Raw genomic sequence first — 23270 nt, 5'->3', positions numbered from 1 at the left:
CCCTAAATAATCGACCTTCTTTTTCTACTTAATATTTGAATAATAATTTAAAAAAACAACTCTGTAGCCTTGTATCCCTTCATTGGAATCCAAGGGTTACGCGTAACACCTTGTGAGAACCACTGTATTAAAGTCTTTCTATCACTGAAATTTCAATCTTCAGGTGAATGGGTAAGCATTTACATGAATTCTATTTTGAAACAAAGGTACAATTTTATTTATTTTTAAAATTTTCCTTATATTTAAGGCTAATTTATTTTGCGTAATTTCCGTAAATATTGCAGACATGAACTTACTTCAGACGAGTTTTTCTTGAAGTCTTTGCTAAGTTCGACCAGTCTTTTTCTTGAGTTATCGCTTTCATCTTGTTTATTGGCCAATTCTGTAGCAGTGACGTCAAGGGCTTTCTGCAATAAAACATTTCTCATTAGCAAAATAATTTTATTTAATTTATTAGTATTAACTGAACTCAGTGGCGCGACAGCCCATAGAGGACCAAGGGCTGCTGTGCCCATCTCTGTTTTCTTGACCTTGGGCTCTGGTGTGCAGGAGCAGATGTTCCGGTCAGGTGGTCAGCCAAACGCGGAACTCCCAGTGTTTAGTTCCCAATCATGCTTGGTACTCATTTATCGACCCACTGAAGGGATGAAAGGCTGAGTCAACCTTGCCCGGCCCGAGGTTCGAATCAGGGACCTGTGGCACGACAGCGCGAAGAGCTACCGCTCAGCCACCGGGCGTCTTATTAGTATCATACATGCGTAAGAAAGTTTGGCATATTGATATCACTTTCAACTGATCGCAGCTATGATACAGTGTTCCCTATCAAATATTATTCTTAAATTAATCATAAGAGGAAGTACGCAAAATAGTTAATTGCTGATTCAAAATTGTTTGATTATTTATTACTGGTTAAAAGCAGGTAAACAATAAATGAGATTTTATTATATTTTCAAAGTTTCAAAAAATACTAAATAGCTCTTATTTCGAATGTTCTATAAGCACGAGTTTAAATCGTTGTCATCAATACTCAGAAACAAAGGAGTTCGATTTTCTTTCTGAACTATGATTAAAAAGTTTATTTTTAACTAAGATTTGTAAATACATAAATACATAAACTGTTATTCAAAACATATTTTAATATATGCTTAAATTTTTTATGCATTTTAGTTTCTGAAATAATGTAAAGTAGGAAAATTTTCTCCGTATTTTCTTATGTAAACAAAGAAGTCCTTTTCTCGATCTGATACAGCTCCAAATAAAAGGTTTTTGAATGAGTTTAAAAAACGAATAGTCCTCATAGTAACAGATAATATTATAAACATCTAAAATTTTATGGATGGTAGTTAAATTCTAATGAAGTAACACACGTTCCGTGTGAATTCGAGGTCATTTTTCTTGTAAATTTAAGTTGAGAGCTACTAGTTTGGGATAATATTATTTATTTTTAGTGACAAGTAAAACATTTCACTTAATTTATGCTCCTGAGTTTAAACCAAGCTTTGTAAACAATTTTAAATGATTCTTTACCTTTCAATTCTAACTCAAAAACTTCAGCCTTTAAGAAACCACATTAATCAAAGTAGCTCTGATTATTATTTAGTTAATGCTTCAGTATGTGAACGTTTAGTTCATGGTTTTAAAAGGAGTTTTTTTCCGAATAAAGGTACCTATGCCAGATGCTGAACTACATCCTTGAGTTGAATAGATCAATTGCTTTTCCTAATTTTGCGATTGGGAGTGGCAACTAGATATGTGCACTATTCTTATTGAACTATACGTATTAACATCTTAGAATAAGCATATTCCTGTTGGTTGTTATATCCTCATTGATCTTTGATAAATTGCCAGTGGACAGGTAAATGAAGGGACATCAGCTTAGGCATCTCTATATAACATTAATGTACACTTTTGGTACTTTTATTTAACTATAAAATACTAAATACTGATATTAAACGATAAAAAGTTCTAAGTAAAACTTTTTGTGCAATAATTTTAGTTTTAAAATAATTAAAACTAAAAATTATTACTAAAAATCAACACGATAACATAAATTCTATAGTGTGACAAATAAATTCCAACTTATTACAGTAATATTATTTTATTTCAATAAGTTCAATCTAATTTACTTGGGGAACATTACAACATTTATAAAGTGAAAATGAAAATGAATATTGCTGTTATTTAAAAAATGGGGCAATTTTTTTTGATGAATTTGAATAAGTTTTGATTAATTGTTTCTTTCATGTAATTATGAATAAAATGAATTGTTTTCAGTATTTTACTCTAATATCTACCATAAGTATGCTATGTGCTTGGCTCCGTGATGATCTAATATCTTAAAAGGTGGAACTAACTTCTCTCTGAGTTACGCTTTAATCAGTAGACCGACTTTTGCAAAGCGTAAATGTGGAAAAGGATAAATAAAGAAAAAGGAAATCAAGAAATCACGCCATTAAATCGTTTATGGGGAAGCATTTTTTAATCAAAAGTAAAAGGTTCTCCTCTCAGAAGTAATAAGCAAGGAAATCAAAAACAAAAAAAAGCAGCAAAATCTGTTCTATTTATGCGTTTTTCCTATTCACTTCTGCCAGCCAAGTTTCTTATGTTTCGGCGTAATGAAGATGTCTAGTCCAAAAGCAACCCCGAAGATAAATGATTTCAGTATCAAAGAGAGAAGGGAAGAATATTTTGTTCGAAATTCCTAAGCCACAATTACGTTTGGGGCATAAAAAAGAACGCCCCAACATAGAAATATTTTTTACCCTACCGCAAAGAGTTAACTAGTAGGGCAATGTCGAGATCCCTCTCACGTGACGACTTTTGAAAATGTCTAGGTAGTAACATCAGTTGTGGCGTGTTTTTCGTATATCGTCTGATATAATGTGCGTTTATTTACCGTCTGCACAGTTGCCATTCTCATTCTCAAAAAAAATTATAAATTTTTCGTTTTCTTTTATTTTAAAAAAAGGAATTCAGCTCGCCAATCAACCAAATGATTTTCGGCTCCAAGTCGAGCTTGAAGGGGGGCCAGATCTCATTTGGCTTCGACTTTTCGTGTGCATTGTAAACGGGTTCCAAGCAATATTGGAATATATATGTATTTTATTTTTTTTTTGTTTTGTTTTGTTTCTCCATCTTATTACAACTTTTGCATATTACGAAGACGAGGGGAAAAAGAGAGCGAGAAGCAACCCTTTTTCTAAGCAGAGTGATTGTTGCCATCATACTTTGAGTTACATTTCTACACGAGAAAGTCGGGGAAGGGAACATTTCGCCAATAAAGGGTGAACGAAATCACCGCTTTTCTGGGGTAAAAACAGATCATGACGGATAAAATTAGTTTTACCCCAAGCCGCTTATTCCACAAAAACTTATCCGCAGTTCGCGTGGGGTTGAAATGAAATTGGCTTTTACTCCAGAGATGGCAGAAAAAGAGAAATATATATATATATACACACATTCTGCATAGGTCCGCCTATGCATTTTAGGTTTAAACGATAACTGTTACGGGAATGGAGTACAGGCCGTTATGTTTTCTAATTTTGAAAAATACTTCCCGTTTCGCTAGAAGCATTGGCACGCCACACACTCATTCAATAAATAGCATCACTTATACTTAGCTACTTTCTGAGAAAAATGGTTATAAGGGTAATTAAGTCCTTTTCATTATCACTTTTTTAACGCTTTTCGCTGAAAGTGATGTCTAAATGTTCTTTCAGTACTTGATTCGAATTTTTTTCTGCATCGTTTATTTATTCTTTAATATGAAAGAATTATTTTAATTCGAAATCTTCTATAAACGCTACTGAGTTTCGGACATTTATCTTTAGCGTTAAAAAGTTTTATTTTTATAAATACTGAAATAACGCTTTAAAAAAAGTTTAAGTGTTTTTTACGCTAAGTTCTTGTTTTACAAATGTATGGCACTAAAATTAATGTTAATGCGAAAGAAATGTTTAAAGGCGAAAAATTACGTAAATAAAATAAATATGTTTGGTATATTACCAAATTTGTTTTTAAAAATAAATTTAAGGAAATTTCACTGAAGGAAACATGCTTTACGATAATTAAGTAAGCATGTATATTTAAGAAGTTTTAATTTTATAAATATGAAACAATTTCCAGTAATTAATTTTTGTAAAATTATTTTGCAACTTTTAATAAATTAATTCATGAATATGAATGATATTGGAAAAGTGATTGAAAGTTTTATTGTAAGATTCCACCCCCGCACAAACAAAAGCAAGATGACAATGAAGGCAGATGTCGATGCCCACCTAGCCATGGGTATCAGCTTTTATGGCAAGTTAAGGTGATCTGGACTATACGCAGTGCTGGCCACATTACCACAATCCGGTGATCTGGACTATACGCAGTGCTGACCACATTACCACAATCAGGTGATCTGAACTATACTTAGTGCTGGCCACATTACCACAATCCGGTGATCTGGGCTATAAGCAGTGCCGACCACATTACCACAATCAGGCTGTTGGTCATGAAATTGAGCCTTAATCTAAATGGCCCCCCTGGCTCACAACAGGCTGTTGCGAGAATGCCTTATGTTTAATAAAGGACCGTTAAATGCAGTTTATCAAGCAATTTTTTGCTAAAATCCAAAAGTAAATTTTAAAGCATTTTCTGTAGAAAATATGAGAGTATTTGCTTAAGCCATACCATCACGTAAAAAACGCGTTCTTAAATTATGTGATTTCAAATTTCTAACTCTTTTTAATTTATTTTTCTCGTACGAAATGGCCTATGAGAACAACTTGACCTGCCAAATTGCACGCTTTCCACCAACCTCATTAATCAGAAACTGCCCTTTATGACCATCAAACAGTTTCAATAATTTCATAGTAACGATACATTAAAAAAAAAAGGAATAAAGTAATGAGCACGTTCTGTGGAATTAACCAAAGTCATTACAATCTTCAATGAATAATCATGAAATTAATTTGCACCCTTTAGAGATTGAGCACTTCTCACGCAGTTTGATGGATGCCTTTGGATTCATTTCTGGGAAAAATCCAACCTTCCAAACATTGACGATGCCAAAGAACGAGTGTATACATTAAAAAACTGTTGTTTTTTTTAAAAAAATGAATCGAACGCTAATTTTTTTTTATCCCTAAAGCTACTTCAAAAAAGGTACACAGTTAAGCTTTTGAATACATAATTCTTTTCAATAACATCAAACCTGTCAGGAAGGTTGACCGAATTAAAAGAAAACTGCGCAGAAAAAAGGCGTGGTAAGAGACGTAGGATAAAAAAATAGCCTTAATAGACCACCCAAGGGCCTCAAAGGCGTGGCAATTATGTCGCCTGGGGGCCATAGTGTGGCACGAGTCTTCCGCCAACTCCGATTTTCAAGGTACATTTTGAGTAAAGAGCACCTCAAAAAAGGCAAGTTTTGACAAATGTAAAAGACTTAATTGCTATTAAGTTCTGCTCATGTTTGCAGGTGCCGGAGGCTCATTAAACGATTGGGATCATAGATAGCCCAGTAGACATGAGTTGAATGAATTTTGTCATCGAAAATAGTAAAGGACATGGGGAATTTGAAAAATGATGGATAGACATTTGTGAAGCATTAATGAGGCCATTTCTTACTGGAGGGAAAACTGAAGCATTAGATATTCATTAATGTGAGAAGAATTACTCGATAGAACATTGAATCAACGTAACCACTATTTCAAATAAAGTCATTACTACGTTCAACCTACGAAGTAGGTATTATATAATATTTTTAATATTAATAATTAATTATTTATTAATATTAATAATCAATTATTTATTAATATTAATAATTAATTATTTATTAATATTAAAAATTAGCTATTTATTGATAAATAATTTAAATAAAGATAATAAGGTTTTTGAAATTTAAAGAGCTCCTCCCAATCCTGTTCCTTTTTTCTCACACTTAATAAAATTCTTACTTTTGACGGTCCAGCAATCTTCGATCTGTATTTCCGCATTTCGCTAAATTAGAGAATCATTTCGCCACGAAATCACGTGATTTGGGACGAAAAGCGAACTCTCAAATACATGACGAAATTTTTTCCTCAACTCGTAGTGCATTGTGGAAGTTTGTTAGCTAGAATGACGAATCTAGAATGAAGACTAGGCGATCGAACATAAAGTGACGCGACATGACAGAACACAGAGACTAGAGTAACAGACCGCTTCAACACCCATGGGACTGGACAAGCCGACTGCACTGTATGGCAATCAGGTAGTTGACGCCGTACCAGGAAGATCTGGGGTCCGAATCTCGCTTCGGGCATGGGTATAATTTACCTCTCTGTTCTATCCGCACTTCTTGCGTCGTGTGGGTGACATTGATCCACCTATAGTGTGCCCAGATAAAGTGATTGATTATTAGTAAGCTGAATATATTAGGCACTAAAAAAAAAATTTTTGAAAAAAAAAATAGAATGGCGAAATTTTTCGTTTTGACGAAATTTGTTTTCTTCAAGAAGTGACGACAATTATTTCCTCACTTAGACGAATTTTTTTTCTCGGAGAATATACCAGGAATTATCCTTTTACGGAGAATTACCCTTTTATTCCTTGTCGGTTTTCCAAGATTTCAGGAAACTTCCCCATAAAAGAATATTTTCGGACTGTCCAAATTTCTCCTTTAATCCTTTCTATTTGCCAAACCTTTTATTCTACTCATTATTAGAATTAGACTCTAGTGGGGGCTTGAATCACTTTTGGTTCCTTATACTTGTTGAGGAAATAAGGCACTGAAAGAAGAATCAGAAAAATAATCGAAATAATACAATTGATTCACCGTTGTCCCAGACTCTATTCTCAAACACTGTAGTTGACCGTTGATTCATCGTCTACAGAAGCATCAAATCGATGCCTAAGGACCCAAATATATTTAAATATTTTTTTTATGAATTTAATTTTTTATAGCTACATATTTGGCTCAAAGAAATTTCCATGCAATTATAATATTAAGTTTCAGCGACTTAAAAAACAAAAGAGAATATTTACGAAAAAAATTTTTATGTTATACATATCCAAGAAGAAATATTTAAGATTATTCTATTGAGAATTATTCATTTTTTCCCGCAATTTTTTCCCCTTTTTTTATACAAAAATAAATTTATATTAAAATATCAGGGGTGATTTAGAAGTTTTATATCTATTTGATTTTTTTTCTTTTTTCTACTATCATGGTTACACTTTTCTTTTCAATAGTTTCGCAGAGAGCAACGGTATTGTGAAAAATGGATACTCAAATTTCACAAAGCGGGCAAATTTTTGACGAAACCGTTGATTGGTACATGCTACAATCAAAATTTGGTCAAATTTACGAAATAACACTCGCCATTTCTCCTAGAAAGTAAATTTCGTCAAAATGAAGAAAAAAATTTTCGTTACTCTATTTTTCAAAAAAGTCTCGAAGTGCTCTCAGCTTTTCGAATATTCAAGTCTAATTTTTAATATCAAGGGCACCATATAGGAAGAAAAATGCCACAAACAAGAAAGACAGATAAAGCAGGAAGATAAATTACACCCAAGCCCAAAACGGGATTCGAAGCCATGATTTTTCTGGTTCTACGCGAACTCTTTGATCACATAACAAGCTGGTCGGTTTATCACATCACTTTATTTTCGATCGTCTAGTCTTCATTCTAGTTTTGACATTCTAGTTAAAAATTTCCCACAATGCAATACGATGAGGTTTCAAGTTGAGGAAACATCTTCGCCACATATATAAAGGTTCATGCTTCGTCAAGTGATTTCATGACGAAATGGTTCTCAAAATTAACGAAATGCTCCTCAAAGATTGCTGGAAAAGTGCTGCTGCGTCAAAAAAGAGAATTTTATTTCTGAGAGTATTTGAAAAAAATATAGAGTGAAAAAAATTTTGAAATAAAATTAAGTGCCCCTTTATATTTATCACATTTAGCTTCCATATCAACAACAACAAGAACAAAAACTATCTGACGTAATAATCATGCTCCATGAACATGCGCAAGAGAACTAAATAAGAACCCTAAAAAGGAAAAGGCGATTTCTCACCTGAATGATTTTGTGACAGATGAAGTTTGAAAACATGGCAAAAAGGGGTGGGCGGCGTGCTTCATCTCTCCTCCGACTTTTTACCCCCTTGAGACCAGAAAGGTGTGAAAAGTTTAACCAAGCAGCAAAAACCACACCTCAAGGTAGAAAAGGGGGCTGTTCGAAAGAAGGCGAACGAGAAAAAAAAAACGAATCCTTTAAGAAGTGGAGAAGCCATGAACAATCGTCGCGGTTGCAAGTTTTGCGATTATTAATAAAATATTTAATTCTGAAAGACTTTTTATTTATTTTCCCCTTAGGGAAACTAATCCCTAAACCAAGCTGGCAAGTAATTAGTATGATAATGCGAACGTTTGGGGGAAAAAAAGTAAAAAACACAACAGGTTTGTGAAAATAAATCGTTCACTCGAGCCAACATGGAGGGAGAAGTATTCGGGGCTGATCTAGATACGAGATATAAAGGGGAAAAAAAATCAAATTTCTGATTTTAAAATAACGAAAGAAGCTTTCAAAAAGCATTAAATTTGTGGTAAAATAATGTGTTTTACTTTTGCTCAACAAATGATGTGTCAACTTGTGCTAAATTTAATGTATCTTGAAACAAAATACAGGATAAAATGTAGCTTTAAATGATGATAGATGCCTAGAAGAAAATAAACTCATAAAAAAATGCTATTAATTAATTACTTAATTGAACACTTAATTAATTTTAAACATTACAGAAAAATTTATAAATAAATTTATTTAAAGCTTTTTTGGCTTATCATTAAATTTTTTTATAATTTTTTACTCTAATTACATTTTTGATAAAGAAGCGTCAATCCATTTACATTTTTACTTAGACTATAGAATAGATTTGCAAAGGAATTCAAACGGAAAATATCTTAAAATATTATATCTCAAAAAGATGAAAATGTACCATATGTTTCTTAATATATTGGATGCTGGGTCTCAGGGGGATGAAGTAAATGTAGTCAAATTTGGTAATTTCATTATGATACCTTAGAGCATGGCATGGAAACCATTTATTCGGTTAATCTTCTACTCAATTTTTAATTTTTTAATAAATGTGAAGTAGTAATAAATATAATAATGAAAACCAGAATTTCCGGGAAACCATTACCAGGTGAACGGAAAAATTATCTGATGAACACTTAAAATACCCACATTTTGCTTTTATTAACCAGAGTTATGATTTTTTTTACCAGAAATGCCATTGCTGTAGAGTACAGCATATTACCAGATTCTTTTTCACCGTGTGTAATTGTGCTGTAATAAGTTGTGTTATCTGCATTTAACACTGCGAATGGTGTTAATTTAGTTACTGATATGGATTATAAAATGGAATGAAAGTATTTTAAAATAAAATAGTTTAATATAATACACGATAAAATATAAGTGCACTAAGATATAAAAAATAATATACTAAAAGGAGTAATGTACTAAAAAAGTAATGTCCAGACAAAGTAATATACTTTAAAAGTATACAACTATTCAATATTCAATATTTACTATTCAATATTATGCACTATAGCCTGCAATGTGAAATGAAATGTAATTAACGACAGAAGTGTTATGTAATTTCAAATTTTGTACGAAAATTTATTTTAAAGGAAGCAAAAGAAAGAAAGGTGTGATAGTAAATCATTTAGTCAATCAATAATAATAAATAAATAAATAAAAAAAAGGAAACTCATGACTTTTACAATAATGATTTGTTTTATTTTTTGACTCAAATACTGATATTAAATTTAATTTAGAATAATCTGTTTCATTATGATTTAACACGTACACATTTACCATTTTCTTCTCCTTTTTTATATGCATAAAAAACAACATATGTTTAAAAAAAGGGTAAAAATTTTAATGTTATAGTTTTGCAACCTTATTTGCTATGGATAAGAAATATTATTTTAAATTAAATTTAACTCCGAAATTTCTTTTTTAATTATCATTTATTAACCTTTTGAAGTATTATAATATCTTTAATAAATTCAAAAACACAAAAATCTAATTGTATATCTGCCATTTGAAATTTGCCATTTGAATATTATTCGTTTTTCGTAGTTAAAAAGATACTAAAAAACAGTTAAGAGGGAAAAAGACCAACATTTCGATTAATTTGTTTTCGTCATTAATAAATATGTAGATATAAAATATAACAAGTTGAAGGAATTAAATTATTATTTCTTTATGACACAAAAAATATATATTTAGCTTCTGGATATGAAACATGTTTAATCGTTTAAAATAGCATAATGAAAAATTCATTTATTTGTCTAAGTTTGCTTGTGAAATATGTCAACTTAAAGATGTGAAGCTAATTACAAATTTTTCAAAATCCTAAACACTAATAAAAAGACAGAAAAACAACGTAATATTAACACCATTGCTTTTTTTATCTTAAATATTTAATGCTAAGAACAGAACTGTTTTTCCAACTGATATACTTTTCTTGGGTAATTTGTTTTCATTTATATTGAAATTTAAGATAAAAATTCCCTAAGGTCTAAGTAAAGAAAAAAAAAAATTTTAAAGAATTTTTTGACATTGAATAATAAACGAAAAAGAATAAATTTTCTTACATAAATTTTTTTGTAATCTACTGTCAAGTAAAAAAAAAACACATTTAAAAATATGCATTTAAAATATTATAGGGAATTTTTGTGTGATATATATTTGCATATACTCTGTATAATATATCATGATTTATTCATTAAATTCTATAGCATCTATACGAATGTTTTACCATTCATTGATTTTACTAAAATTACTAATTTTAATGAAGTAAAAAATAGATGAAATTCCGATCTGAACTTAAGCCAATTGTCCATATAAATTAAGACGAAAAGTTAATCAATTTAATTAGGTTTGATATTTCGAAATAGGTAAATCACATCAATCAAATAAGCAGCTCATTAAAGTTAAATTCTGCAGCATCTACACGAATTTTTTACCATTCATGAATTTTGCTAAACTTATAATTATTTTCACTAATAAATAATGAATTATATTTGTAAATTTTTCACTAACTTTCAATTTTCCATTCCTTTTTTTTTCGGTATATTAGAAAAGAAACGGAATATATTTAATTTTCATAACATTTGTAACCAACTCACACTAAAAATATAATAATGCGTTTGTTATTCATGTAAGTAAACATTTTTCAGAATTTTCCCAGATTTTCAGTTACAAATGTATAGACTGATGCCTTAACAAACTGGTAGTACCCGAAGAAGCTCATGCTTACGTACTTCCTATTATTCTGGAGTATTTACACCCATGATCAATGTGTAAAAAGAGGATGATTATTTGCAGTGTGCAACTATTAGTTATTGAGTAAATTAATCGCAAGTTTGAAAAAATGTCGAAGTAATAACTCTGAATTGAACATACATATACTATTTAAAAGCCTCTAATTTTAAGCATTTAAACAAAATCATTGATTTATGTTGGGAGTGTAGAAATCAACAATTGTAACACAGGAACAAAAATAGTTTAAATGTCAAAAGCTTTATCAAAATAGTTTAAACCGAAGCCACTCGCTGAGAAAAAAGAATGAGAAAACTACTAGATTATTGTAAAATTTACCGTATTTCTGACACTATAGGAACACTATACATCTCGGTAATTTTTATCGAAGCGCTTTGGTGATAACTTTTGGTAAAATTAACAATGAAATAAGGCTTTATAATGTGTGACAAAATTTGGAAAATGTAGTAAAAGTTCGTCATTCTAACATGATACCTTAGAGCATCGCATAAAAACTATTCTTATGGCTAAACTTACTTTTCTTACTTTACTTTTTAGTATTTTTACTAAATACGTGGTAGTGAGGACTATTATTTTGAAAATTCGAATTTCTGGTGAACCTCTATGCAGTATAAATGGAAATATTATAAAGTGAGTGGTGTAAATACCGTATCGAATTATGCGCTTAAAAAAATGAAAATACTTTAATGTCATTACTTTATTAAGAAACGTTAATTTTACCAGAATTAATTTCTCCGTGTATTAATATTCTTCTGAAAATTGACAAAGTATTTTTTAAAACTAAATGCCTCGTTTATGTGAAACTTTTGATCAAGTGGTCAATTTTAGAAACTCATTTAATTTTTCATGCAAAACTCTTAAGAGAAATTAAAGGACACAAAAAATTTCTTGTATCAAACAAAATTAATTTTGAGAGCGTATTTGTAAACATGTACTGAATATTTTTTGAGGTTACTTTTAGAAAACTAAACATGTTGTGAATAATAGGCAATGACTGACGAAACAACAATAAAAATTACTATACCGCGTGTCTGTAAATGTGTTTTTGAAAAACGAAAACAATATTTTTTTTTTAAAAAAACATGATGACGTAAATGACAATAGGTTAGTTTAAGTTACTCATTTCAAAATCAATTGGACTAACTAAGAACGTCTCAAAAAAATTATGGGTTACAAAATGTTGCAAACTCATAAAATAAGGTAAACAAAATTAAACTGATAGAATATTGCGGAAAAACTGAATCATAACGTAACCCGTTGAAAGCATAATACGAGTATGAGAATCTTAGCTTAAGACCAAATGATCAAAGTGTAAAAACTGAATATTTTTGCGGTACTGATAATTTGTTCACATTTAAAACGGAAATCAGAAAATAAGTCAATAGTTATCAGTATCATTGTTTCACTTCAATCATTGGTTTCTTAATATTTTGTCCTTACAAACTTTCAAGAAAAATGATATATCATATCGGAAGCAGTTTTCGAATAGTGGACTAATACCACTTATTAAAATAATGCAGCTAGCTGCATTTCATGTTCTTACAATTCATTTCTGAATCTTATTTTAAAAAAAGTTCACCTTCAGATTGTCTCTGCTAGAAAAAACAATAGTAATGAGACTTAATATCTCAGAAGACGAAAGAATCTGGAATAGAACCCCTATTTAAGTAAGAAGTGTATCAAAAATTATATTGAAACAATACTCATGAGACTTTTTGGCTGTTTATTCTAAAAAAAGTAATTAAAGATAGAGTTGGACCACTATTTAAACGCCTGAAAATCTGAAATAACAAAAATCGTGTAAAAATAAGCATCATGAGACTTTATGACTGCTTTTCTCAAAAAAAGAGCATAAGATGGAGTTGAACCACTATTTATTATGTTATTATTTCATAAGTTTTACTAAATTATTTCATAAGTTTTACTAAATTATTTCATAAGTTTCACTAAATTTTTGATGCATTTGATTGAAATTAAACATGGGATTTTTTTGTGGTTCTTAATTATCAATTTTTAAAAGTAGAGCCAATAGAATATCTTTATTTTATTTTTTATTTTTGTAACCAATAGTAAGTGATAAATTTAATAAGAAGCGCTGGGCTTCTGTCTTTATAACACAGGAAACCTGCTTCATCTTTTTTTTTATTTTATCGAACACAAGCACTTACTTAAAACTAAACTTCCGTTTTAAACTATTAAGGAACTTTGGTGTAATTTACCCCTTTTTTTACAACAAAATTCCGAGAATAAATTTTTCAAAACCAACCTAAAATTGTTTCCCTTTTTAAATTTTAGTTTTAATCAATAATTTTTTTTAAAGAAATGAAACTCAAAATTGTATTATTATTTTCAAATTGCTGCTTTTTGAAAACTTATCTCATTAACTTTTTTCCAGATCATTAAATGTTAGACATTCATCAATTAGAAGCATTTTTATTTTCGAAAATACTCTAACACAATACCATTTGGCTAAGTTCTACAGCAGTAAAAGGCAAACACTCTTCATTAACTGTACAATTTATGCTCCTGCAAATAAGTAGAGCCGCAAAAGAAGTTTCGGATTAATAAGAAGGAAATGAATTCCTTAATGAAGTGTAAGAAAAAGTATTTATATGTTTTCTTATTGCTTCCAAAAATTAATCGTTACATTCAGACTTATAATTCTTCAGGGAAAAAAATAAAGAAATTGAAAATCCACCTCTTAACTTTTCCCTAAAAATCCCTCTTTCCCTTTTTCCTTTTTTTTTCATTCCTAATGATGTTCTGGAAGAAATTTCTCGCCATGGATTTCTTATTTTTCATTTCTCGCTGATATTTGACTAAAAACCAATCGAAAGGCAAACAATAATCAAAAGATTTAATACAAGAGAGATTAAAATTCTCCTCCCGTTTGCGTACCCAGCGCCCTCTGTGTTGAAGTCTCCAACTTCGGTTCCTGATTAAGCTAAGAAGCAATTAACAGCCACTAATTATTCCTAGTCTCTTGCTGGTCCCGCTTTTTAATCTCCCTTCCATCGATCACGTGACTTAAGGAAAATATTCCAATCACCAGGTCATATCCCGTGTGACACCACGTGCTTTCAAATTAAGTTCGTCTAGCTGTTTTGGCCCCCTCCAAAGATTAAACGAAAGAGGAAGAGTCGGAAAAAAAAAGTAGAGAAAACTACAAAAATGAAGTTTTAGGTTGAAAAGAAGAAGAAAAAAAATTGTATTTATCGCGAAAGAAATAAAATGGCGTTGAGCCTCAGAGAAAGTTGTCGCCAAAAGTGGTTAATTATTTAATTTCTTCTCAGTGTCGTTTTACTTTTATTTCTTTTTATTTACACCCATGCACCTACTCCGGCCGTTACTGTCCGAAAGTTGGACTTTTAAGGGACTTTCAACAAATTACTTTCGGTGCCTTTAATTTCATTCAATTTAAAAGTGCATTGTTTTCTTAGATGATCAATTAAATTTAATTTTATTTAATCGAAGGGACGATCAAAATTGGCTTAATTAATTTAAAACTTAAAGAAATGAATATTATATAGACGTTAATAACTATTATTTCAAAATAAATTAACAAATAAATTATTTTTCTATTTATTCATTTAATATAATAATTAAATGATCAAAAATTGATTTTAGCTTTATTACTGTGGGAAAGTTTGTTTTTTTATTTGAAACAAGAGAATAAAAAATATGAATATATATGTAATAAATTATTTGTTTTACACTACTGACTGGATATTTAATTTTAATTCTGATTGAATTTTTACATTAATGGCTGAAAATAAGTTAGTTTTTCTGAATTCTAAGGTCTTTTTATTGTAATTTTTATACTTTTATAATTATGTAACAGTTTCTCAATGAAGGAAAATATTTAAAAAAAATTATATTAAGAAAATGTAAAAGATTAAAATATAAGAGTGTGCAAGAAAGGTATTAAAATAAGGATAAAATTACTTATTAAACTGCTTCTTTCTAATTTAGAATCGTTTTTTTTTAATAAACTATTTTTTGCTTTGAAATTTAATCATTTCATTGAAAAGAAATATAAGTCGAAGAAAATTTTTAAAAATTTCTTACAAATAGTTATTTTAGCGGCTGTCGAATAATTGAGTTGTAATCATATTACACTTATGTTAATGCATTTTAAAACTCTGCATAAAAAACTATTATGCAGAAATTACAAATAAATTTTTTCTAAAGGATAATACTTGCATAAAGAAATCATCAGAAAACAAAAATTTGTATATTAATTTTATCATAATTATACTTTTATTTAATAGATAAAATGTTTGTAATAAGCCCTTACTAAGCAAAACACAACAGTTTAAATCATTTATGTTCTCTGAATCTAAAATGCATAACCATTTGGTAGTACATGAAACAATATGTTTTGCGAAAAAGCAATCTTTTAAATAACATACCTGCATTATATAAAACACTAACACTCATATTGTGAATAAACCGATGAAATTTCTTTTTTAGCGTTGGCAACAAAGAACTGAAGTATAACTTGCACCTTTTCATTGACTATAAATGAAGTAGATTGAAAAAATTTGCTAGGATTAGCCAATTTTTTGGCGTGTCTTGGAGATCATTTAATTCACTATTTAATTTCAATTTACTTCCTGTTGCATCATCAAACTCAAAAATATACAACAGTGTATGTAAATTTTCAGAATATCAAATTTTCATGCTACATCTTTTGAATTATTTTGCTAAACTTGAATCAAACTTAAATAAAAAGAATCATTTCAAAAATCTTTTTTTTTTTCACTTTCACATATTTTATAATGCTATGATAAAGTATTTAAAACTGTTTTCTCATCAACCACAAAAATTTGGAATTGTGTAAAATGAAGAAGCACAAACATAATTTCTTAGTAGTATTGAAATGCATATAAATAAAATGTATATAGATAAAATGTAGTTTATTTTATAACCGTCGTTGAACAGCCGACCCAATTCTTGGTTTACTGCTACCAATATTCAACTCCGTATCCTTGTAATTTTAATCCCAATCCAGAAAACAAGGGAACTCTTGGATCAGTATCCCCGGAGGTATTGACTTGTTATGGCAAAATGGAGGACTTTATGACCCGACAGATTTAAGGTGTATCAGTCCCCATTTACTACAAGGGTCTTCGGTCGGTAGGGATCGAACCCACGATCTCTTCGACGTGAACCCAGTGCCCTATCAACCAGGCTATCCCGGTCTTAGATAAAATGTATATATATAAATCGTAATCTTTATATGTTATAAGAAAAGTAGTTGCAATTCCATCACGAGGAGGTGGGTAAATAAATAAATCGTTTAACTGTTATTGATGCAAATGCTTCTAAATTAATAGTGGTATTACTGATATTGTATTATTAGGGATCTTGTATACTAATGAAGTTAGAATCAGGGGGTAAGAAATTTTTATAAACAGCCAAAACGCAATAGTACCGATATTTATATAAACTAGGATAGAATTGAAGCTACATTTTATTAAGTAATAATTGCTACTTCATTCTCAAACATTTCAAGTTCTTTATTATTTTAGTTAACTATAAAAACTCGTTAGAAATTTTTTCGCTAAAGAAGTTTCACAGAAAGGGTGCAAAAAGTTATTCTTAATATTACTTTACAATTTTAAATAGTTATTTTGTATTCCTATATTTTATGTGCATAATTTGACAGAACACTCTTACATAAAATTTATTGTAATAAGTTTAATTTTTTAATAATTTTAAAACCTTAATTAGACACCTGCGTCATAAAATGGTGAATAATAGGATAAATTTATGAGGTTACTTTATAAATTGGGAAAAAAAGTATGATCAAAACAACACAGAATATGAACAAATTTCCGTACTTCTGACTCTATGGAAACACCAAAAAGCAGAGTAATTTTTACCTTTAGCAATTATTTTGGTAAGATTAGCAATAAAATATTATTTATAATATGCGTTAAAATTTGGTATATGTGATCAAATTTGGTAATTTTGCCGTGATACCTTAGAACATGATATAAAATCCATTTATTCTGTTAAATTTACTTCTCAGATTTTTTATTTTTATTAAAGGTATGGTAATAAGAACTATAATTCTGAAAACCATAATTTCTGCAAAATATGGATGGAAACCATATCATATGAATGGTTTAAATACCGTATATATTGGTTTCATTCATAAGAATTAATTTTTTTTCTCCGAAAGACGCAGTTTTACGGTTTTCTCATTGTAGTATAAAAAAGGAACAACGCCTTTAATTTCAAGCCCTAAAATTTGAATGTTAATCAAAATTAAGAATGTAATAATAACAGAGAAAAGTATTAATAAGGGATGAAAAGTAAATATTGTGGAAAATACCACTGAATAAAATATTTAAAAAAAAAAAACAATTAACGAGTAAATAACATTATAATTTTTATTAATTTTAGGCTGATAATAGCAGAAGATTTACAAATCTTGTTGGCTTATGATCACATCATGGGATTTTTCTTTCCAATGAGAATTCCCCAACAACAATCAGAAACGATTTTAGACAATTTCCTTTTTTGATGCATAGGTATATAAATCACAGTTGTTGTTCCACCAGCTTATTTAAAAGTTAGTACGTTTCATTTAATACGTCGATCACTTACTCAGTTAAAAGAAAAATTTAATAAGTTTAAACCACGCATTTCAACAAATGTTACGAACTAAAAAATATACACGAGGCATTTATTTTTTAATCCAAAGCAGGTCAAAATCAAAAGAAGGGCAGAAAAATACCCTGCAGCGGTGATGCCCGTGACATTTTATTGGTAATCTATCTTGAAGATGAATCGCTGGTAGAGTCATTTATTAAAAAATGAATTAAAAAATAAAATTTTAAAGAGGACTAACGTTTAAGATAAAGAAATAAATGCTTTTCTTGTTATCTCGACGAATATGTGCATTGATAGAATTTAATTAGACAAGATGGCTCATTGGGCATTCCCTGACGATCACCACTTTGAATTGTGACCTGATCTCACGTGGGCAACGACCTTCTGTTTGGAACATGTCCAGGTGTATCCATGTTGTGATTTAACATCGCCACATTTAGATTTATTCTTGAAGTACGTATCTCTCTCAGAGATACAAACTGTGAGAAACTGCATACGAATGTTTGAAATTTTCAACCAGTTAATTTATCGATATTCTCTTTTGTCACTTTTCGAAGACAATCGAACATAGCTAATGGAGTCAAAAATTCTTTCATTGATCAAGATAAGATGTAGAAGAAGCTTGATTGAAATCAGCGAGCGTGTGGAATGTTTTTATAAGATCTTTTACGGATTTTTTTTAAAGGTGTATTATTTTATTTTTTATTTCGTGAATGAAAAAGATCTTTAATACAAGTCTAAAACAAAAGTGCTGTGTTATTTGTGATTAGGTTATTATTATTATTATTTATTGTTATTTATTGTTATTTATCTTCATATCTCTCTTACACAAAGAAAATATTTCTGGTAAAATTAGTGTACTGAATAGTAATGACATTTCGGTTAAAAAAAATATTTAAAAAGAAAACAAACTTACATTCGGTAATTTTTCCGTTCATGTATGATAACATTTTAAACGAAATTCTGGATTTCAAAATTATAGTTCTTATTACCATACATTTAGTAAAAAATACAAAACTGAAACGTGAATTTAACTTAATAAACGATTTTTATCCCTTGCTCTGAAGTATCACGAAAAAACTTCCCAATTTTATCGCTTATTACAAACCATGTTTTATTGTTAATTTTACAAAACTAATCACCAAACAGCATTAATAAAAATTACCAAGCTTTTAGGTGCTCCCATAGAAACAAAAATGCGGTACATTTTACTATATTCTAGTAATTTTAACCACACTTTTTCGCAGTGCAATGGTGCAAACGTTGAGAAACTGTTTACGAAGGTTTACAAATTTCAATCAAGTGATTTATCGATATTCTCTTTTGTCACTTTAGAAAACAATCAAAATTAGCTAATAATGCTCGAAATTATTCCATTAGTCAAGATAATATGTAGAAAAAATTGAATGAAATTCGTAAATATTTGAAACGTTTTTATAAAATACTTTATGTAGTTTTTTAAAAACTGTGTTTTTATGTGAATGAATGTGTGTGGTCTGTTTTGGGTATTTATTGTAATTGCAAAACAAAGGGCCTTTATTTCTGAGTAAGGAATTAATAATATTATTATTTCAAATACCTTATTATTATAATTGTGTTTTAACTTCCTTTATAGTATAATTTATATTTCATTTAAAATCACACGCACTATTGTTAGTTTGAAGAAATTGTGTATGTTTTGGTAATTAATGTAAGTAAGGTAAATTAGTTTTAGAATTTTAGTGAACTAGTGAAATTATCAGAAAGCTTAAAGAGCAGTCTCGAGAGAAAATTAGAGTCTGTAATTATGCTCAAAAATTTAAATTTTTATAAAATATTCGGAAACATTGTTGTTTTTTAATTCTTCTATTAAAGATGCACTTTTCTTTCTAATAAAAGTGCTTTTTCAAGTGCAATATAAACAAACTGTTACCTTTAGTTCAAATATTTAGTTTGAGTTCATTAACAAAAGTATTTTGTTACATTTATGTTTTGATAAACTTATTTTTCAAGAAATTGACATCGAATTTTGATTGAATTATCAATCAATCATTAAATTAAAACTTTTTAATGAAAAATTTTTAATTTTAAAAAGATTTTTAATTAAAATTTTTTAAATACTTTAGAAATACTTATTTACCATACTTATTTAAATTTACTTTTTTTCCGCCTTCCGATTCATAATCTCAGAAGTACTGTTTTCTTGACCCTTCGACGCATAATTTTCATTAAACATATTTCTCATTCATTTTTTTATCATTTTGTATTAATTTAGAATTCAAAATAAATGAAAAATATTATATTTAGCATTTTACTAAGTAAAGGGTATTAAATAAAGCATGAAACGCGGGTGTCTTTTTTTGTGTTAAAAATGAACAACATTATTAATTTCTCAAGTTTTCACTTATTTGCAGTTATTTAGATCTAATAGAAACAGATTTTCATTTTTTTTTTCATCTTTTAATTTACAAAATCAATTATTGATAAATTTTTGATCCTGAATTTTAAAAAAAAAATTTCAAATACTCTTTAGGGATTTTATATTTTCGTGCAAATAATTCTGATTAGTAACTACCAGACCTGTGGTTCCCAAATGTTGCTCCGTGAAATCTTGGGGTTCTGTGGTAAGGTCACAGGGATTCCGGGAGTTTAAAGTTTTTAAATCAGCAATGATTTTTGAAACTTGTAATTACATTTATACCAAAACAATAAACCGTAATTTCCTTCATAGTTTGGTTACTTTTGTAAAATCATTTAAGTAAAATGCCTGTAAGAAAGTAATGGTAAATTTTATGAAAAAGGGCATCAGTATTTCTTGTCGAACTTCTTCAATTTGAAATAATATGACCAAATTCAGGAATTGCAAATTATGTTTCAGTAATAACTATTCTGAGCATTTATAAGAGATATTTTTCGAAAATTATAATTCAGGTCATTTTATAATTTTCAGCTAATGTATGCACCAAAGGAAAATTCAGAGCAAGACTAGATACCACTCCAGGCCTTTGAATTCAATTGTTTAACATTAAACATATTATTTCAATATTTTTATTACTAAAACGATTATTGAAAAAAAAAATTCTTCACATTGAATATTATTAACAGAATTAGTATTCTTTCTTTGGTTAGTACGTTCATGGCTGCTAATAATTTAATTTATATATTTGGGGTTCCGCCACAAGAGGCTCGATCATTTAGGGTTCCGTAGCCATAAAAAATTGAGAACCACTGTTCTAGACAGTTCTTTATAATCAAAAAGTACTAAAATATATATTTTTCTACAACGTTTTATATCTACAAACGAGATTTAAACAAACAAAAACAACTAAACTTTTTTTCTTAGTATCGATTAAACTCATATGAACTATCCCTTTTTTTCATTTGTTTCCTACAATGACAAATTCAACCGAAAGGAAACACCATAAAATATATCGCTTGATTATCTTTTAATTCCAACTTGTCTCTACTCCAATTTCAATTACAAATCTACATAACGATATTTTATTCACGTCGCATTGCTTATTTACAGTGAAAGTCTGATACATCGCAGGCGAAGTGAGCATCGTGTAATTTGAATTGATTGAAAGTAATTTGAATACGTTAAATACCACCTAAGGTGCAGGGAAGCTTTTTCAAATAAAGATTGAAATCTATTTTCTTCTAATCAACCCGGAGGCTTTGTCATGAACACCCCAAGAGAGAATAATGCAATTTAAAGTTCGTCTAGTTGGCCTTTGTTTTAATAAATATATTAAAGGATGTGATTTGCATAATCTTTGCTGAGAGAGCAAGGCATTACTTTTCGGTGGCATATTGATACAAAGAAATTAAATTTTTATTTGAAAACAAACAGTTTTTAATAATAAATCTGCGTTTTAGAACTGATTATTGTTATTTGATATTTACATGTTGGAAAATGATTTCAAGAAATCTAAAAGCGGATAAAATAATAATATTTTAGGAATTTTTTCAGCACTAAAATAACTTAAAAAGTCCTTTATTGTGGTACTGTTTATCTGTACAAATTAATTTTTCTTAGTAAAAAAAAGAAGAAAAAAAAACGGTAAAAAAGAAGAACAGCCGCAACTGCATAATGTTTCTTCGATGCAGCCTTTCTTCTTATACGGGGTACTGACCAAAGATTCAAATTCCAGCGTTGATACTACAATATTTCTTTCCATCCTTGAATACATGAAGAGTTTCCAGTCTCCTGCACTCTTCAATCGATGACCCTGGACTAGTAGAATACGAAACTATCATTTAAGCATAAATGGACCCACAGAGCTTTAATGTTCATTTAAGCGTTATTTTAGAAACTATTAAAATTGTAAATGGTTACAAAACCGTATAGTTTTGCACTCATGGTTTTTTTTAACCGTACCTGTTGTAATTGGTTTCTAAACCTTAAAGGTAAGAAAATGTACCAAACCATAAGCTTTATGATTAATCGGGTGGACAGACTGGTACAGGTTATTTTACCGTAATTTCAGAAAGAAAGTTCAAACAGCGAACGATTATTGAGAGCAATAAGATTGTGCCAACAGCAATGGGAAAGGAGTTTAGATTGTTTTCTTTTTATGTTATATATCGATTTAAAAAAAAAAACGATATTTTTCCAACTTAAAATCAAAATATATGAAACTCAAAGTTTAATGCTCATTTTTAATTTTACCCAAGTATTATTAACTTTGAATTAACGCCTCTAAAACTTATTAATTTAATTGCCACATTCAAAACAAGTAAAGTTCCCAATATTTATTTGAAAAGTGAATTTAGAATTGCCAGATAAATCTCAAGCAATCTTCACTTCTAAATCGCTTCCAGTACGTATTTATAGAATGTATGCCAAATACTAGACGACCATCAACAACTTTAAACTGGTTGAGTGCAATTTAAATTCTTTTATTTATCCGAACTCATGATTGAAATACGAGAAAGAATCTTTCAATTGAATTCAGAATAAATCATAAAAATCCAGATTTCCACCAAGAATCTCCTTTTCCTCCTCCCCTGCCACCTATCCATCTACACTCTGACCTAAACATTCAGACGAAGGGCGTGGGAAAAATCCACCTTTCGAACACATGTCCCAGGCTAGAACAAACAAACAAATAAACACCAAAACATGGAGGAATAAGATTGAAAAATAAACATACCAAAAGAAATAAGCAAAAGCAGACCTAATGATTGCATATGAAAGTGGTCTTTCCAATTTTTATTCGAATGCCCATTTTCTATTGAAATGTGACCGACCTATTTTACTGCTCTGAAGAACAAATAAATAGATAGAAAAAAAAGGGATTTAAATCAAAAAATAAACATATAAACAAGGTGAAGGGAATAAAAAA

General features: G+C 29.4%; 1 protein-coding gene across 2 annotated transcripts in view; it reads right to left on the bottom strand.

Moving 5' to 3' along the window:
- Positions 1 to 23270, bottom strand: part of LOC107451197 (homeobox protein cut-like 1) — a 579855-nt gene that overhangs the window by 386040 nt on the left and 170545 nt on the right. For both annotated transcript variants that reach the window (XM_016067217.4, XM_071178710.2), the window contains exon 2: positions 297 to 407. In XM_016067217.4, the coding sequence (XP_015922703.4) occupies positions 297 to 407 (111 nt within the window). The remainder of the gene's footprint in view (positions 1 to 296; positions 408 to 23270) is intronic.

Source organism: Parasteatoda tepidariorum, chromosome 6 (assembly GCF_982258835.1).
Source record: "Parasteatoda tepidariorum strain Cologne lab strain chromosome 6, Ptep-v5.0, whole genome shotgun sequence".
Classification (NCBI taxonomy): Eukaryota; Metazoa; Arthropoda; class Arachnida; order Araneae; family Theridiidae; genus Parasteatoda; species Parasteatoda tepidariorum.
This window is presented reverse-complemented; position numbering and strand designations above follow the sequence as displayed.